The sequence below is a fragment of the Molothrus ater genome, chromosome 29, assembly GCF_012460135.2.
Source record: "Molothrus ater isolate BHLD 08-10-18 breed brown headed cowbird chromosome 29, BPBGC_Mater_1.1, whole genome shotgun sequence".
Classification (NCBI taxonomy): domain Eukaryota; kingdom Metazoa; phylum Chordata; class Aves; order Passeriformes; family Icteridae; genus Molothrus; species Molothrus ater.
In genome coordinates, this window is record NC_050506.2 from 1,723,765 (window position 1) to 1,738,071 (window position 14,307).

A 14,307-nucleotide genomic window follows, 5' to 3' on the forward strand; every position below is an offset into this window, starting at 1 on the left:
CGGGGGTCTCTTGGTGCCGGTGGCACCGTTTATTTAGGTTAAAAACAGCAGACACGACTCGGGCAATCCGGGATCCCCTCGGCTGCACTTGCTCGGGGCTCCCCCCATGCTGCCAGAACGGTTGAAGGAGCCCCCGGGCCTGGGACCTAGTTTGGGTAACCCTGACCCGGTCCCCACCCCAGGGATGCTCACCTGCCCTCCCCATTGCACCTGCCCTGCACCTATCCAGATATTCTAACCTGCCCCACACCTATCCAGATATTCTTCTAACCTACCCCACACCTATCCAGATATTCTAACCTACTCCACCACCTATCCAGATGCTCTAACCTGCCCCACACCTATCCAGATCCTCTAACCTGCCCCACACCTATCCAGCCAGATGTTCTGACCTGCCCTACACCTATCCAGTTATTCTAACCTGCCCCACACCTATCCAGATATTCTAACCTGCCCCACACCTATCCAGATGTTCATACCTGCCTCACACCTATCCAGATATTTTAACCTGCCCCACACCTATCCAGATGTTCTGACCTATGCCACACCTATCCAGATGTTCTAACCTGCCCCACCTCCCCCCCAGCTGTACCAGTTCACTCCCATTCCCCTTGTCTGCAGTGACACCTAGGCCCACAGCTTCCCCTTCCTCCTCGCTCCCTCTCACCTCTCTTCTCTCCTGCTCCCCCTGTCCCCACGGGCTCTGGCTGCCACCCCCCAGGCCTGGTCCTGACAATGGGGACTCCTGCCTCATGCTCTGCTTTTTTTACAAAAATAGATAAATTAATATAAACTTAAACATTAAAATAATAATTATATTAAAAAAAAAGATATTAAATAGTGCCCTGTGTCACTGAGAGCCCCATGGCTGGGGGAAACAGGTGCTGGCAAGGTGGTGAACCATGCAAGAGGGGCACTGAGGCAGAAAGTCCCCAGAGCCAGGATGATCCTGCTGCAACACAGCCCTGGAAGACACAGGCTGAGGAACAGTAGAAGGGGCCCCCAGTTTGTGAACCTGCTTTGGGGGAGCTCCCTGGCACCCCCCCCCCACCAACCCCAGCCTCAGCGTGGCTGGTTCAGCAGGACCTCAAGCCAGCACGGGCAGGAGGTGATGAACTGCCGGGAGTAGCAGGGTCCCCAACCCTTGGCAAAGCTGATGCGGATACTGTGAGGGTCACAGGGCCCCTCCCCAGGCAGCTGCCAGCCCCCTCTGCCCCCTGCCCACTCATAATCGAACACCTTTGCCGAGTAGCCGGGCAGCACCTTGAGGACAGGCAGCCCGCAGGCGCCGGGGGGGCTCAGGGTGGGCGAGCTGACGAAGATGGGGTGCTCGCTGCGGTTGTAGGCCCACACCCCCCCCGGCTCCTGGCTCAGCTGCAGCCCCCGGCCGATCTTGCCCCGTGCCCGGCGCACGGCGCAGCTGCGGTAGGCGGCGGGCAGCTGGGCCAGGCAGAACCCGCTGCCCCGGGGCAGCTCGCAGAAAACGTTCACCGAGGCCTCGTGCACGGCGTAGAGGCGGCCCACGCGCGTCCGGTACTCCCAGTAAGCCAGTTTGCACCAACAGCCGTCCTTGATGGTGCTCCACGAGAGACTGGTGTCTGGCAAGGGGAGAGCAGAGCTGTCACCAGCAGGATGTGACTGAGCCAAGCAGCTGGAAGGGCCGAGGGGAGTGGGCACAGAGGGTGTGTGAGGACAGACAGATGGACGTGGTGCACCAGGGATGCCTCAGTGCAGAGTCCTGCGCTGGGTGTGAGCCTCTGGAGCTGTTCCCAGTCCCCGAGTACGGTGGTGAAGGGCTGGGGGAGGGCTGTCGGGGGGGGGTTGGTCCCTGAGTGCAGGGGAAGGTGGGGCAGTGGCAGCTGGTGGCCTTGGTGGCCAGCAGCCAGGCGGGAGCTGGGGCTGTGTGCGTCAAGGCACATTGTGTGTGTCCCCATAGGCAGCGCTTCCTCCAGCAGGGAGCCTGGTGCTGCCAAAAATAACAGGAGCTTCAGTGGCGGGGGGGCGTCTGGGCCCAGACCGCTCCCCCAGCAGGAACCCCTCATCCCCTGTCGGAGTCTTTTCCTCCTGCTGGGAGTGACTGCTGGCTCCATTCCCTGATTTTCATGTTCTGTCCTCTCCAATCTCTGCTTCTGACTCAGGGGTTCAGCCCTGCCCAGTGCCCTCCTGCCTGCTGGGTGTGGCAGAGGGCTGTGCCCTGCGTGTCTCCCAGCGTGCTGGGCGCATCTTACCGCACCAGTCCCCACCGTCGTAGCTGAACTCCATGAGCTGGGGCTCATCTGGCCAGGAGGGACCACACGATGCCTTCAAGTAGGGGGGTGGCGGGGTTTCTGCAGAGGAGAGAGAAGGAAATAGGAGGCTGGGAGTGCATCCTGCCCCTCAGAGCCCACTGGAGCCCTGAGGCAGCCCCAGAGAGCAGGGGTCAGAGCCTGGGCGGGCGAGGCAGCCTCCAGTGTTGCCACCAGCACTCACCAGGTACAGCCAGGCGGCTGAAGTGATGGGGGTTGCAGCACAGCCCAGCCAAGTCCCCACAGGCTCCCTGGCCCCCAGCACAGTAGCAGAGGTGCTTGAGCTCATGGGACTGGTGGAGGTCAGGCCAGCGGAAGAGGCGGCAGAGCAGGACTTGAGGGGGGAGTCCCTGCTTGACCCCTCGTGGGTCCCCCCGTGGCGCCAAAACGCAGCCAGACTCCCAGGCGCCCCGGCTCTCCACCACCTGCACCAGCAGCTCCAGCTCCTCATCCTTCAGCTTCTTGAAGAGGGCATGCACCGCTGGTTTGAGGGCAGCGGGGCCATCCTCGGGGCTGGCTGCTGCACAGCGCTGCCGCCACAGCCTCCGCACCAGCCCAGCACGGCGCGAACGGAACATGCGGTGGTCGTGGGGACCACCTGCAGGATGGAGACAGGCATCACCCCCCGTGCCCTCTGAGAGCTGTGGCTCCGGGGGGTCCCAATGGGGACCCTGTGCATCTCTCCCCGTGTCCACCCAGATCCCTGGCAAGGCTGCTTTGCCTGGATTTGCTGCTGTCATCCCCACCTCATGTGGGCACGGTGCCGCTTTAAGGCATAGTGGCATCCCCAAGGTCACATCAGACACGAGCCCCAAAACAACCCTCACCGCTGGAGAACCTGCCTGTGCTCCTGCCCACAGCACCCACCCGCACCCTCTCACCCCCCTGTCTGTCGTGGGGCTGGGAAAGGGGTCCCTGCAGAGGAGGGTCTCACTCACAGTGGGTGGTGGAGGTGGGTGAGAGGCTCCAGGGCACCGCATGGGGCTGTGCTCTCGGGGCGGCCGGCACTGCTCTGCCCGTCACGCGTCACTGCCTGGACTTTTTCCTGTGCTGGGACTCTCTCTCCCCTCCCCCGGACCTTCCCGTTTGGGGAATTCATTGATTTCCCTCATCCCAGCCAGCCCTGGGGCTGAGCCACCGCCAGGGCCACCACGTCAGGGCTACCACACCAGAACATGGCACAAGATGCGTGGGCTGCAGTGGTCAGGGATGCCCAGCACCGTGCTACCAAGGCAGCCAGGAGCCTAAAAAGCACCACAGACACCAGTGCACAACCACAGGGCAGGGTCCAGCTGAGAGCTGATCTGGGCAGGGGGACACCACAAGGCAGAGTCTTTGCAGACCCCATCCCTACTCACGTCCTCGCGGGGATCATTGCAAGGACCACCTAAGCCCCTCGTGGCATCTTGGGCAAGGGTTTCTGCTGCCCCTCAGATGTTGACCTGGCCGGGGCCCCCCCGCAGGCAGTGGGTGAGGGTGGGAGCCTGCTCCACAACAAAGGAGCTAATGTAAACGGGACCCTTATCCCGCGCCGGGCCAGGCTTCCTGCTCCTGACTTCCCGCCGAGATAAGGGAGGCCACGCTGGCGCCAGCGCTGCTGCCGAGGACGGGGCATGCAGAGCTTCCCCTGTGCTGGGGCCAGGCAGCAGCACAGGCAGCAATGGGGCAGGGTGGGCTCACAGACCCACAGCCACCCCCTGGTGCTACAAGCCGTGACCTTTGCTGCAGCTCCCAGCCAGGCTGGGCCCATTGGAGATATTTTTCTCTAGCTGCTTCCCACAGAGTGAAATAGGAAAGAGGCAGGAGTGGGGGAGCAGGCAGGAGATGCAGGCAGAACCCCAGCCCCCCACTCTTTCCCCTTGGCCCCAAGGGATGTGGGGACCCTCAGTCCTGGACAGGGACAAGGGGTGTGCTGGAGTGCCTTAGTGCTACCCAGGGCTAGGAACAGGAGGTTTGGGGACACACACACACAGACATTCCCAGAGCTCTGCCCAAACAGATGCAGCCAGTCAGGCACTGCTCAGGTTTATTGGGGTCTCTGATCAGGGAGGGCACAGGCTGGAGCAGTCTCAACGCCAGAGGTCCATCAGCTCCATCAGCACAGGGCAACAGGGACAGTCCTGGGGAGGGGAGAGAGGCACAGGGGGTAACAACCCACTGACCAGAACCAAGGCCGTACCCTCTCAACCCCCAGAACTGCCACAGCCAGGCCCCTGTCAATGTTCCAAGCACCATGCCAGGTCAAGCTGCAGGCAGGTCACTCACCCACAGCACCAGGGCAGGCAGGGGCTGACAGGGTCCTGGGACACTGGGAGGGTCCTTCCCTAGTCCAGCAGCTCACGGATGCACCAGCTGCAGAGAAGGAAGTAGATGCATTTCCACAGAAGCCGCAGCAACCAGGAGCCCAGGCGCAGCCCGAGGGAGGTGGCAGCGGGTGCTGGCAGTGCCAGGGCGTGTACCCGTGCCACTGGCTGGGGAGCACCCTGCAGACAGGCTGCCATGGTCCAGAGGATGTGCATGGCCCACGAGGAATCAGCAGGATCTGACACGGTGGGAGAGGCAGCAGTGCTGACGTGCGGGGCCCTGGCAAGCACTGGAACCTGCTACATTCTCTGCATTTCCAAAACTCCTACAATAGTGGGTGCAGGGAAGGGGGCACAACCTGGGGACCCTTTTGTTCCTCCCACTCCTGCCCCATGGAGCCCTCAGGGCTCAACAAGACCACGTGCCAGTGCAGTGCAGACTGCAGCAGGTTTATTTCGTGCTGACAGGCAGCAACTTTATTCAGGGTCACTCCCAGCAGCATTCCAGTGGAGGAGGCTCACAGAACGTGGCCTTCACTGGCGGGAGGTGCGCTCTTCTTCCTCATTTTCCAGCTCATAGGCAGGCCGGTAGCTCTCCCGGCCCTGAGCATCGGTGCAGCGTAGGGCTGGGTTCTTCTTTGTGTTGGTCATGCTCCCCAGGGATGTGTAGCTGTGGAGGGAAGAAGCAGCTGCAGGACTGCACCCAGGGCCACTGGCTGTGCACGTGAGAAGGGCAGCACCGGGCACTCACCCTCTGTCATAGAGGATACAGTAGGGGACAAAGAGCTTGCGCAGGAACTCCCAGATGTCCCGGTAGGTCCAGTCCTGCAGGCAGAATTGGGCAGGGATTGAGGCAGAGGCAAAAAGCTGCTCCCTTGCCTCCCAGGGAAGCAAGTCAGACCTTCCTGGAGAGCACCTGGGAGAGCCAGATGGTCAGCAGAGCACCACCACTCCTCCCAGCACCTCCCCAAACACAGGGCAACCCCCCAGGAGGCAAGAAGGAGCCCTGCCCAACAGCACCCAGCAGCATCACTGCAGCAAGGGGCACCCACAGCTGCACAGAGGAGCAGCAAATGCTCTGGGAGGGTGAGAATTGGGAGAGAAGCTGTCCAGGATGGGGGTGGATCACTGCTGCTTCCCAGCCCCATCAGATCCCCCTGCCAGGCCCTGTGGCAACAGCTCCAGCCCCACAGCAGGTGGGGGCCACGTACCAGCAAGGGGTTCACCCTCATGTAAGGGGGCCAGTCGGGGTCTGTCACACACATGGGGGTCAGGGTGCGTGAGTAGGGGTCCGTGCGCCGCGTTCCCATCAGGACAGCTTCCAGCTGGGGCTGCTGCTCCTTCAGCTGCGCCAGGGCCTCCCGGATGGAGCCCTCCACAGTGCAGAGCTGGACCCCATACCTGCACAGGCAGGGTGGGCAGCTGTCTGCAGGCTGCACTGCACAGCCTCTGGGCAGCAGCCCACCCCACTGTGCCTCCTACCTCTGGACTGTTGCCTGAATGAACTGCTCCATTTCAGGGAATGGGGACACAATGCGGATGTAGAGCACCTGCAGCTTCTCCTGCCTCGCTGGGAACCGCCTGCAGAGAGACCCAGTGCAGCTGGACTCTGACCCATGGCAACTGGAGGCAAGGCAGCGTCCAGATCCGACCAGAGAGAGCCCAGGAATCCACTCATTCCCCCAGGGTGGAGCAAGCAAGAGCCCCAGAGCCCTGGTCAGGGTCTGCAGGACCCCTAAGCCTTGCCCCAGCCTGGAGCCCCATGTGTGGGTACCTCTGCACAGCAGCATGGACGAGGTGCAGCAGGGCTGTGCAGTCCTTGCCCCCGTTGAAGCCCACGCAGAGCTGGACCAGATTGTACTGGTCCAAAGCCTCCTCGATGGTTCTCAGGGCTGCTGCCACCTTCTGCCCCAGGGCCGAGCCTGCCAGGACAGGACAGTTGGTGCCTGCCCAGCTCATGTTCCCTTAGCACGGCCCCAGGGCCTAGGGCACTTCACCCTCTGGACACACAGCAGAGCCATTGCTGGTATCACAGCCAAGAGCTTGTTCAACCCAGAGATCTGGGCCACAACATGACAGGGATCATGAGGACATGGGGAACTGTGGCACTGCAGCTACTGCTGCACACTGTGCTCTCAGACCCTGCCATCACCAGCCCTAACTGAGGTTACAGGTCCCATTCCCACCTGTGTAGGATGAAGCCCACTGTAGCTGCAGCACGCCTCAAGCCTCCCAGCACACAACAGGCAAGCTCTGCTGCCAGGCTGGAGTTCCCACTGCCCCAGCCCTGCTAGGCTGCACAGGAGAAGCACAGAGCTGTGCTGCAGCACCTCTTCCCAGTACCTGACTCAGCCAGGCCATAAACCTCCACAGCTGCTGGAGAGACACAGTCTGTCACCAACGGCACAGCAACACCCGGTGGCAGCTCCCTCATCAAGAAGCCATACGCTTCCTCCAGGTCCTGCTCTGACTCTGAGTCCAGGGTCAGCTTCACACGGTAGTAATTGCTGGTCCAGTCTGGGTACGAGCCCAAGCTGACGCGGCCCCGGAAGGTGGCATCAGCCCTGTCCAGCACCGGCGTGATGAGCATCTCATCAGATGCCACATAGACGGTGCGGGAGTGGAAATGGGTCTGTTTGCTCCGAAAGATGTGAGCGAGGCCATCCAGGGCCCGCTCCATCAGCGCCGGGATGCCGGGGAAGATGTAGACATTGCGCACACTGACCAGAGGGTACTTGAAAGCGCTGCCAGTGTGCCCGTCCGTGCCGTAGTTGAGGCGGGAGGACTCGGGGACGCGAGCCAGCTTCATCTCAGGGCACTGCTCCTCCGTCTTGCCAAAGAACTCGTGCACCAGTGCCACCAGCTCGGGATGGAGGATGACCCTCTCCCCAAAGGCCTTAGCCACGGCCTCGAAGGTCACATCGTCGTGCGTGGGGCCGATGCCGCCGGAGGTCAGCACGTAGGTGAAGCGAGCAGCAAAGGCGGCCACCTCGCTGGCGATGGCCTCCACATCATCGGGGACCACGGAGATGCGGGCGACACTCACGCCAAGAGCCCGCAGCCGCCGGCACATGAAGGAGGAGTTCGTGTCCTGCGTGTAGCCCTGAGGGGACCGCAGACGCCCGTGACAGCGGAGCGCCCCGACCCCAGGCCCCAGCCCGTCCCATGCCCGCAGCCCAGGCCCGCCCGCGGCCGCACCTTGAGAATCTCGTCGCCGATGATGATGATGCCGGCGGTGCTGGCGGATCCCTGGGTCACCGCTGCCGGGCTCGAAGCGGCCATGAGGCGGCAGGCGGCAGCGCGCAGAGGTCCGCGCACCCTCCCCGCAACCCGCAGCACCCCCCACATGGAGCCGCCCGGGCACCTCCGCACACCGCGACACCGCCCCGCGCGCTCACAGGCCAGCCCGCACGTCAGTCACAGGGCTCCGCCAGATCCCATTGGCCGAGAGGCGGGACCTGCAGGGACGGAACCATCGCAGGGCCGAAGGGAGGGGGTGTCGGCCGTGCCCGGCGGACCGGGGCACATCTCCTCTCCGGTGGGCGCGGGGAGCCTCCTCGGGAACCCCCGCGCGACCGGGACCCCTTCGCCCTCCAGCCCAGCTGCCCCCGGTACTGCAGACAGACAGCTCCCAAACATCACTTTATTGAAGCTTTGGAGGCATCGCAACGAGAAGGGCCCTCGGAACCAGGGCCGAGCCGACAAAACGACGCCCAGGCAGCGTCGAGGATCGGGGGGTGAAGCCCCCGAGAAATGTCGAGAAGAAGAAGGAGGAGAAAGGTGTTTTCTCAGAGTGGAAGGACTGGGAGCTTCGGCAGACCAGGGGCCACTCACTTTTCTGGCTTCTTCGGCAATGGCCGTCGGAAGAGCAGGATATGGGGCTCTGCGGGGCAAAAGAGGGGGTCAGGCCGGGCCGCCTGGGCGCTACCCGCTTCCCCGCGGGGCTCACCTGGCTCGTGGATCATGTAGTGGACCCAGCCCTGGCTCTGCTGCACGCCCAGGTTCCGCCACTCCGACTCCGACAGCAGGTGGGTCTTGGGCACCAGCTTGGCGATGTCCTTGGGCAGCATCACGTGCCTGCAGTCCCGCACCTCTCAGTCAACACTGGGGCACCCCCGAAACCCCCTCATTCCCCACCGGAGAGCTGTTAACGGCACCAGCGCCGTGACCCAATACAGAACCCTCACCGGGACCCCCTCCCCCGAATTATCAGGATAATTCCCCTCTTGCCTCACCAGCGACTCACCCCCCCGCTCCCCTCCCACTCGCGAGCCGTTAATCCTACGCTACCGAGGCACTTCCCTCCCCTCACCGCAGCAAACTTTAACCGACACCCCCTTCATCCTTATCAAGCGGGCATTACCGGCACCCCTTCCCCGCTCCTTACCGGTACTCAAACTCCTCATCGTCGTACTTGTCCGAGTAGTAGATCTGTTTGTGCGCCATGACGGGACAGGCCCGCCGTGCCCTCCCTCGGCGGCCGTTGGCGCCCCCGCCCCCCCGCGGCGCTTTCAAACACCGCCGCCTCGCGCTCCCATTGGTCAGAGCCGCGCCGCGACGGGGGGCGGGGCGGCTGCTCATTGGCCGCCGCTCTGCTTCCCGCGGGCCGGGCGTGGGCCGCGATTGGCTGGTGTGTGAGGGGGGAGTCACGTGGCGCGGGCGCGGCGGGGCCCACGCCGGAGGGGCGCGGGCCGGAAGTGAGTGGCGGTGAGGGCGGCGGGAGGGGGGGGGTGGGGGGAGCGGCGGAGAGCGAGGCCCGCGCGTGACCGATGGTGCCCGGTGAGCGCGCGCCGGCCGGGGCGGTGAGGGCGTGCGGACGGAGGAAGCGGGTGGGGGGGGGAGACCCGTGTAAAGGGCCCGGGACTCCGGGCCAGGCCCCGCCGTGCCCCCCCGCGGCCGCTGTGTCGCCGGACTGAGGCCGCATCGCTCGCCGCCGCTTCGCCGCCGCTTTCCGCGGAACGAGTTGTGGGGGGTTCTGCCGCCGTCACTCCCCGTGCTGTGAGAGCCGAGCCGCCCTTCCCAGCTGCCTCGTTCGCCCGGCGTGGGGCAGGCCCGGACCAGGGGGCGGAGGAGCCGGTGCCGGGCCGTGCTGAGATCGGGGGTGACCCACCCGCCGTGGCGGCTGCTGCGTGTGCCTGGGGTCCCCACCCGGTGCCGGTGCGGTGCACGGGAAGGACACCGTGGGCTGTAGAGGCGCTGCAGGGTCCGGGGACAACCCCGAGCCTGGCACGACCTCCAGCAGGGACGGGGCACGGCTGGGTTTGGAGGGTTCCTCGTTCTCTGCGGTGCTGGGCTCTGCCCTCCCGCCTTCTGTGCTTCAGAGTAAGGCAGCAGTGAGTACCTGGAGCCTACCCAGCTGCTGTGGACAGGGGTAGCTGCTCCCCTTTGGAGATCTGTGTGTCTGCTCTCCAGCAGCGTGTTTGTTGTGTCCATCTGTTCTTGCTTCTCCCCTTGAATCTCTTAGATGGGGTCACCCACACAGATTATAGACCATGGACACGGCTTCCAAGGAGATGTGACCTGGGCCCTGCTTGCCACGTTGGCGCTGCAGAAATCTGTGGGCAAAGGGCACTTCTTTTCCGTGTTTGCCGGGGCTGGCCTGGTGTCAGCCTGTACCAGAGGGGCTGAAGATGCCATCTCCTCTCAGCCAAGGAGGGCTTGAGGATCCACCTGCTGCCCTTTGGTGGGGGAATCCCCTCTGGAGCTGTGCAAAGCAGTGTTCCATCCTGGGCAGGGACACAAATGGGCTTTGGTAAGGCTGAGCACCCTGGCCCTGGGTCCAGATGCTCCTTCCCTGCCACCAGCCTCAGTGCCCTGGTCACCACCTCTGCTTGGCAGTGGCGTGGTGCTGCAGGGGTCAATCTCCATGGCCAAGCACAGCCCTCCTTATCTTGCTGCTTTCCAAGCTGGTGGTGACAGCTGGCACAGGCAGATAAAGGTACAACTGCTGCCAAGCAGTAAATCATGGCTGCTGCTCTACCAGCCTGGCCTTGACTGCCTCAGCTGGGCAGTGGCAGTGAGAGGAGTGAGAAAAGAGCTTTGCTTGCCTTGTTTTCCCCTCACAGAGCTTCCTGCCTCTGCCAGCTCACCCCTTGTAGACTCTTTCCATGACTTTTGTCTTCACCGGTCCCCTGGGAGGAAGGGACACAGCCCTGGGGGCTCTGTGTGTAATTTTGCATCAGGATGCCAGCTGAAGTGGTGCAGGAAGAGACAGCTCTGCCCCTCTGGTTGCCTTTGCTCTCCCTCCTTGCGTGTGGCTCTCCAGTACTGGTTTTAGGGCTGGACAGGGATCAGCTCCAGCACTTTCCTTGGGTCACAGAGTGACTCTAGGCCCCCAATACCATTTGCCAGTGTGGGCAGGGCCCAAGCAATGCCAGGCTCAGCCTGGTGTTCCTGTCCCAGCACATCCCATCTCCATCTTCTTTCCAATGGCAAGAAGGCAGCTTCCAGATTTCTCCTGCTCTTTGGTGCCAGCAGCACGGCACAGCAGCCACAACCCCATCCACCTGTGGACAGCATGGAGGAGCAGGGTCTGCCTCTTGGCACCATGGCCACCTCAGCAGGCTGGGACAGGGCTGCCTAACTCCCTGTTTGTCCCTGAACCACAGGTTGGAGTGCCAGACGAGAGGGGCTCTGTGTCTCTGCTCCCCGCCCGGGGCCTGCCCTGCCCTCCGCCGGCGATGGAGTATGTGGTAAGGACCTCGGTGGAGGGCTCAGTGGCTTCGGTGGTGGATCCTGCCTGCCTCCTCTGCCTTCTGGGAGGTCTCCAGCCTCTTCCCCACATCTCCACTGGTATCTCCTAACCCCCTCTGCAGAGTGAAGGAGAAGGTTGCGTGCAGGAATGTGTAAATGTTGTTCGATGCTGTTGTGATGCGTGGGGGGAAAAAATCAGCTGTTGGCTGGATTTGAGTGTTCTCCTTTGCTTCACCCCTGCCTCAGAGGTTCAGCATTGGACAGAGGGGGTCTCCTGCCCAGGGTCAGGTTTGTATGTGTGGCCACCTGCACCTTGCTGTGATTTCTTGCCAAACCTCTGGTGTGTTCCAGGCCTCTGACTCAGCTCCCAGGTTTTTTTTCCAGGGAGGATGCTGTTAGTGGAGCCCTGAGCATCCCCACTCTGCTTCTCTTCCTTGCCCCAGCTGCTGTGTGAATTCCCAGTCTCAGGTGCCTGAAAGTAGCCCACATCCCTCTGTTCCTCATGATCCAGATCTTTCTGTGGTGGCAGGGCACATGGAGCAGGACATGTCCCCAGAGCACCTCAGGGACAGTTCCAGCTGCTCTGCTCATCCTCTGCTGCAGGGACAGGAGCTTCTGGCATCTTCCTGGCAAAGGGAAGGGCTGCAGCCTGGGGATGGAGCTTGGGACTGCCTGTTCAGGCAGTTCTGCACCTTTGCACATCTCCAGGTTTGCCTTCTGCACTCAGAGCCCACTGAGGGGGTGCTCTGATGCCCTGGGGTGGACTCTGGGGCTGGGGGGGTGCTGTGATGGTAGCACCTCTGGTCTCCAAGGGCTGGGAGCTGCCCTGCATCTTGTAACAAGCGGTTACAGACTGGCCTCGAAGGTTCTGAGAAAATCAGGAATTATTTTAGCTTCTAAGAGCAGAGATGTGTCTGAGCAGGAGCTTCGGCTGGGAGGCTCATCAGCCCTTTGCTGCCTGGAGGTGATGGCTGCTGGTGGAAAGGGGCCAAGGAAACTCTCCTGCCCCCTTGCAATTCCCTCCTGCTCTCATCCTGGGAAGCATCAGGGCTCACAGAGCTGCTCTGCCAGGCAAGCCCAAGCCCACATCAACCATTTTGTCCATCGTGGGTAAATCCCAGTGCTCTGTGGCCACTTGATGCTGCCCAGCCAGGCTCCCCTGGCAACAGGGCTGCACTGGCCCCTCACCGGGCCAGCAACTTCCTGCCTCCGGGCTTCCTGCTTTTCTTTAGAGGAGTGGTGCTGCGGCCACAGGAAGGTCACAGCACTGACTGAGCAGCCAGGGGCCCCTGGAGGGGACAGGCAGTGTGTGGAACAGCCAGCACAGGCTCTCTGTGCCTGTGGGACCACCTTGGCTGAGCTGGGTGGGGGGCATGGCCAAGGAGATGCTTCAGGGATGGCCCCACTCGTGTGTGCCACAGCCCCTCACATCACGGAGGTGGCAATTTCCAGCCCTCTCGTGGCTTTCCCTGTCCCCATGGCAGTGTGCCAGGCTTTCTGTGCCTGTGGGACCACCGTGGCTGAGCTGGGAGGGCTGGCTTTCACAAAGCTACTGTGCATGGCCAAGGAGATGCTTCAGTGATGGCCCCACTCGTGTGTGCCACAGCCCCTCGCATCACGGAGGTGGCAATTTCCAGCCCCCTGTCCCCGTGGCAGTGTGCCGGGCTCTGTGAAGTGGGGCAGGCAGCTGCCAATGCCAAGCAGTGCTGGATGAAGGCTGCAAGCAGGCAGAGCCTTTTCCTTGGCCTGGATTTACCCAGTTTTGGTTTGGTGGACAGAGCACCTGGTGGTTCGGAAGGATCTGGCTTGTGGTGTGTCAGGGCTTGGGTTCTGTCTGAACTCCTTGCCTCATCCTAGAGGGGATGGGGGAGAGCTCTCATCCCTCACTGGGGCCAGGGCTGGCCCAAGTTCCTGCTGCGTGCAAGTGCGCCGAGGACAGGGCAACAAGGGAGAGCCGCCCCTGAGCCCCCTGATCCACAGGTGGGAGTTTCACCCAGCTCCCCGAGGCTGAAGGGGCCAACTTTTCTCCCCCCACGGCACGTTCTTGCCGCCCTCTCCCGCTAGCTCCGCCTGTGACCTTGATTTTTCTGCTCCAGATAAGCGCTGCGTCCCCACCCCTCGCCGGGAGCCCCTCCTGCGCTGCCGCCCCAGCCCCAGCGCAGCCCGCGCCGCGGGCAGAGCCTGCCCCGCCGCCTGTGAGTCAGCACAGCTCTTCCCATCAGCCGCAGCCCCTCCATCTCTTCTCGCAGGAGGAGCAGCTGGGCGTGCGGGAAGCGGCAGCGATTCGCTGCAGCCTCTCCCACGGGCTCCCCACCACGGCTGGGGGTTTGTGCTGAGCCCTGCCTTACCTGTATCCTGCTCCTGGCCGTCCTCCTCTTTCTCCCAGCAGCCCTCCAGGCAAGATCTGTGCTCTCAAAAGGACTGCATGTCCCCGTATTCCAGGAAGCTGCGAGCACCGGTGTCATCTCAGCATCGCTGCTCCCCCCCGGCAGAGCCCGGCAAGCCAACAGCAGCTGCTCGCCGCCGGCACGTGGGTTGGGTGGCGCTGGCTGCCACACAAGGACCTTGTTCCCTCCTGGACAGTGCTCGGAGCAGGGCTGGGATGGGCTTGGATGCGCTCTGTGTCTGCCTCATCTCCGGGCTTTAAATATTCATGCTTTTGATTTCCTCTTAGCGGGCAGCGGCGCGGGGGCTGGAGCGAGCTGTGGGGTGGAAGAGGGTGGCCGTGCCGAGCCCAGCAGCAGGGCAGAGGGAGCTGGAGCTCGATGAAGACAATGGGTTTTGTTGCTGGCTCGGTGTCCAAGTGGCAAAGGGCTTGAGGACCTCCAGGCTGAGCCCAGAGCACTCTGAGCTCCCCTCCCTGTGCCGGCAGCTCCGCGGCCCCGTTTCCTCCCTGCTGTAGCGTGTTGCTCTCAGCCTGAACGGATCTGCACATCCTTCTGCTGCTGATCAGGACTGATCAGCTGTGCCAGGCAGCCCCTGGACCCGCTGCCCGGCGTGCCAGGCCCAGCTCTCCCAGCCAGCCA

At 62.9% G+C, this 14,307-nt stretch overlaps 3 protein-coding genes across 6 annotated transcripts; all 3 read right to left on the reverse strand.

The window, feature by feature from the left end:
- Positions 1-5: 5 nt before the first annotated feature.
- On the reverse strand, positions 6-4,918 carry LOC118695973 (mothers against decapentaplegic homolog 6-like). Of its 3 annotated transcripts, none has more exons than XR_008508890.1 (6): positions 4,551-4,918; positions 3,224-4,405; positions 2,470-2,883; positions 2,229-2,327; positions 371-1,598; positions 6-312 (listed from the first exon to the last, which is right to left on the reverse strand). XR_008508890.1 is itself a non-coding variant. In XM_036397844.2 (5 exons), the coding sequence occupies exons 3-5, from the start codon at positions 2,861-2,863 to the stop codon at positions 1,063-1,065; spliced, it is 1,029 nt and encodes a 342-aa protein (XP_036253737.1). In that variant the 5' UTR covers positions 2,864-2,883; positions 3,224-4,405; positions 4,551-4,918; the 3' UTR covers positions 6-1,062. The 3 variants fall into 3 exon arrangements, 1 of the variants encoding a protein (XP_036253737.1); XR_008508891.1 differs by having other exon boundaries at positions 6-250; positions 283-1,598; XM_036397844.2 differs by having other exon boundaries at positions 6-1,598.
- Positions 4,919-5,022: 104 nt separating this feature from the next.
- Positions 5,023-7,936, reverse strand: FLAD1 (flavin adenine dinucleotide synthetase 1). Its single transcript, XM_036397831.2, has 7 exons — positions 7,787-7,936; positions 6,932-7,691; positions 6,363-6,510; positions 6,071-6,169; positions 5,800-5,989; positions 5,340-5,413; positions 5,023-5,258 (listed from the first exon to the last, which is right to left on the reverse strand). The coding sequence occupies exons 1-7, from the start codon at positions 7,934-7,936 to the stop codon at positions 5,123-5,125; spliced, it is 1,557 nt and encodes a 518-aa protein (XP_036253724.1). The 3' UTR covers positions 5,023-5,122.
- Positions 7,937-8,217: 281 nt separating this feature from the next.
- On the reverse strand, positions 8,218-14,215 carry CKS1B (CDC28 protein kinase regulatory subunit 1B). 2 transcript variants are annotated; one of them, XM_036397856.2, is made up of 4 exons: positions 13,630-14,198; positions 8,976-10,314; positions 8,538-8,665; positions 8,218-8,471 (listed from the first exon to the last, which is right to left on the reverse strand). In XM_036397856.2, the coding sequence occupies exons 2-4, from the start codon at positions 10,019-10,021 to the stop codon at positions 8,419-8,421; spliced, it is 1,227 nt and encodes a 408-aa protein (XP_036253749.1). In that variant the 5' UTR covers positions 10,022-10,314; positions 13,630-14,198; the 3' UTR covers positions 8,218-8,418. The 2 variants fall into 2 exon arrangements, with proteins under 2 accessions (XP_036253749.1, XP_036253748.1); XM_036397855.2 differs by having other exon boundaries at positions 8,218-8,665; positions 13,630-14,215.
- Between the last annotated feature and the right edge of the window lie 92 nt (positions 14,216-14,307).

Excerpts from the sequence above, each read along its gene's own strand:
- LOC118695973 (XM_036397844.2), bottom strand. The coding sequence starts at position 2,863 with ATGTTCCGTTCGCGCCGTGCTGGGCTGGTGCGGAGGCTGTGGCGGCAG. Across the intron at positions 2,328-2,469 it reads CAGCCGCCTGGCTGTACCTG|AAACCCCGCCACCCCCCTAC; the intron begins GTGAGTGCTGGT and ends TCTCCTCTGCAG. Across the intron at positions 1,599-2,228 it reads CGACGGTGGGGACTGGTGCG|ACACCAGTCTCTCGTGGAGC; the intron begins GTAAGATGCGCC and ends TCCCCTTGCCAG.
- FLAD1 (XM_036397831.2), bottom strand. The coding sequence starts at position 7,936 with ATGTGGGGGGTGCTGCGGGTTGCGGGGAGGGTGCGCGGACCTCTGCGC. Across the intron at positions 5,990-6,070 it reads ATTCAGGCAACAGTCCAGAG|GTATGGGGTCCAGCTCTGCA; the intron begins GTAGGAGGCACA and ends CTGCCTGTGCAG. Across the intron at positions 5,414-5,799 it reads TGAGGGTGAACCCCTTGCTG|GACTGGACCTACCGGGACAT; the intron begins GTACGTGGCCCC and ends TTCTGCCTGCAG.
- CKS1B (XM_036397855.2), bottom strand. The coding sequence starts at position 10,021 with ATGGACACAACAAACACGCTGCTGGAGAGCAGACACACAGATCTCCAA. Across the intron at positions 8,666-8,975 it reads GATGAGGAGTTTGAGTACCG|GCACGTGATGCTGCCCAAGG; the intron begins GTAAGGAGCGGG and ends GCGGGACTGCAG.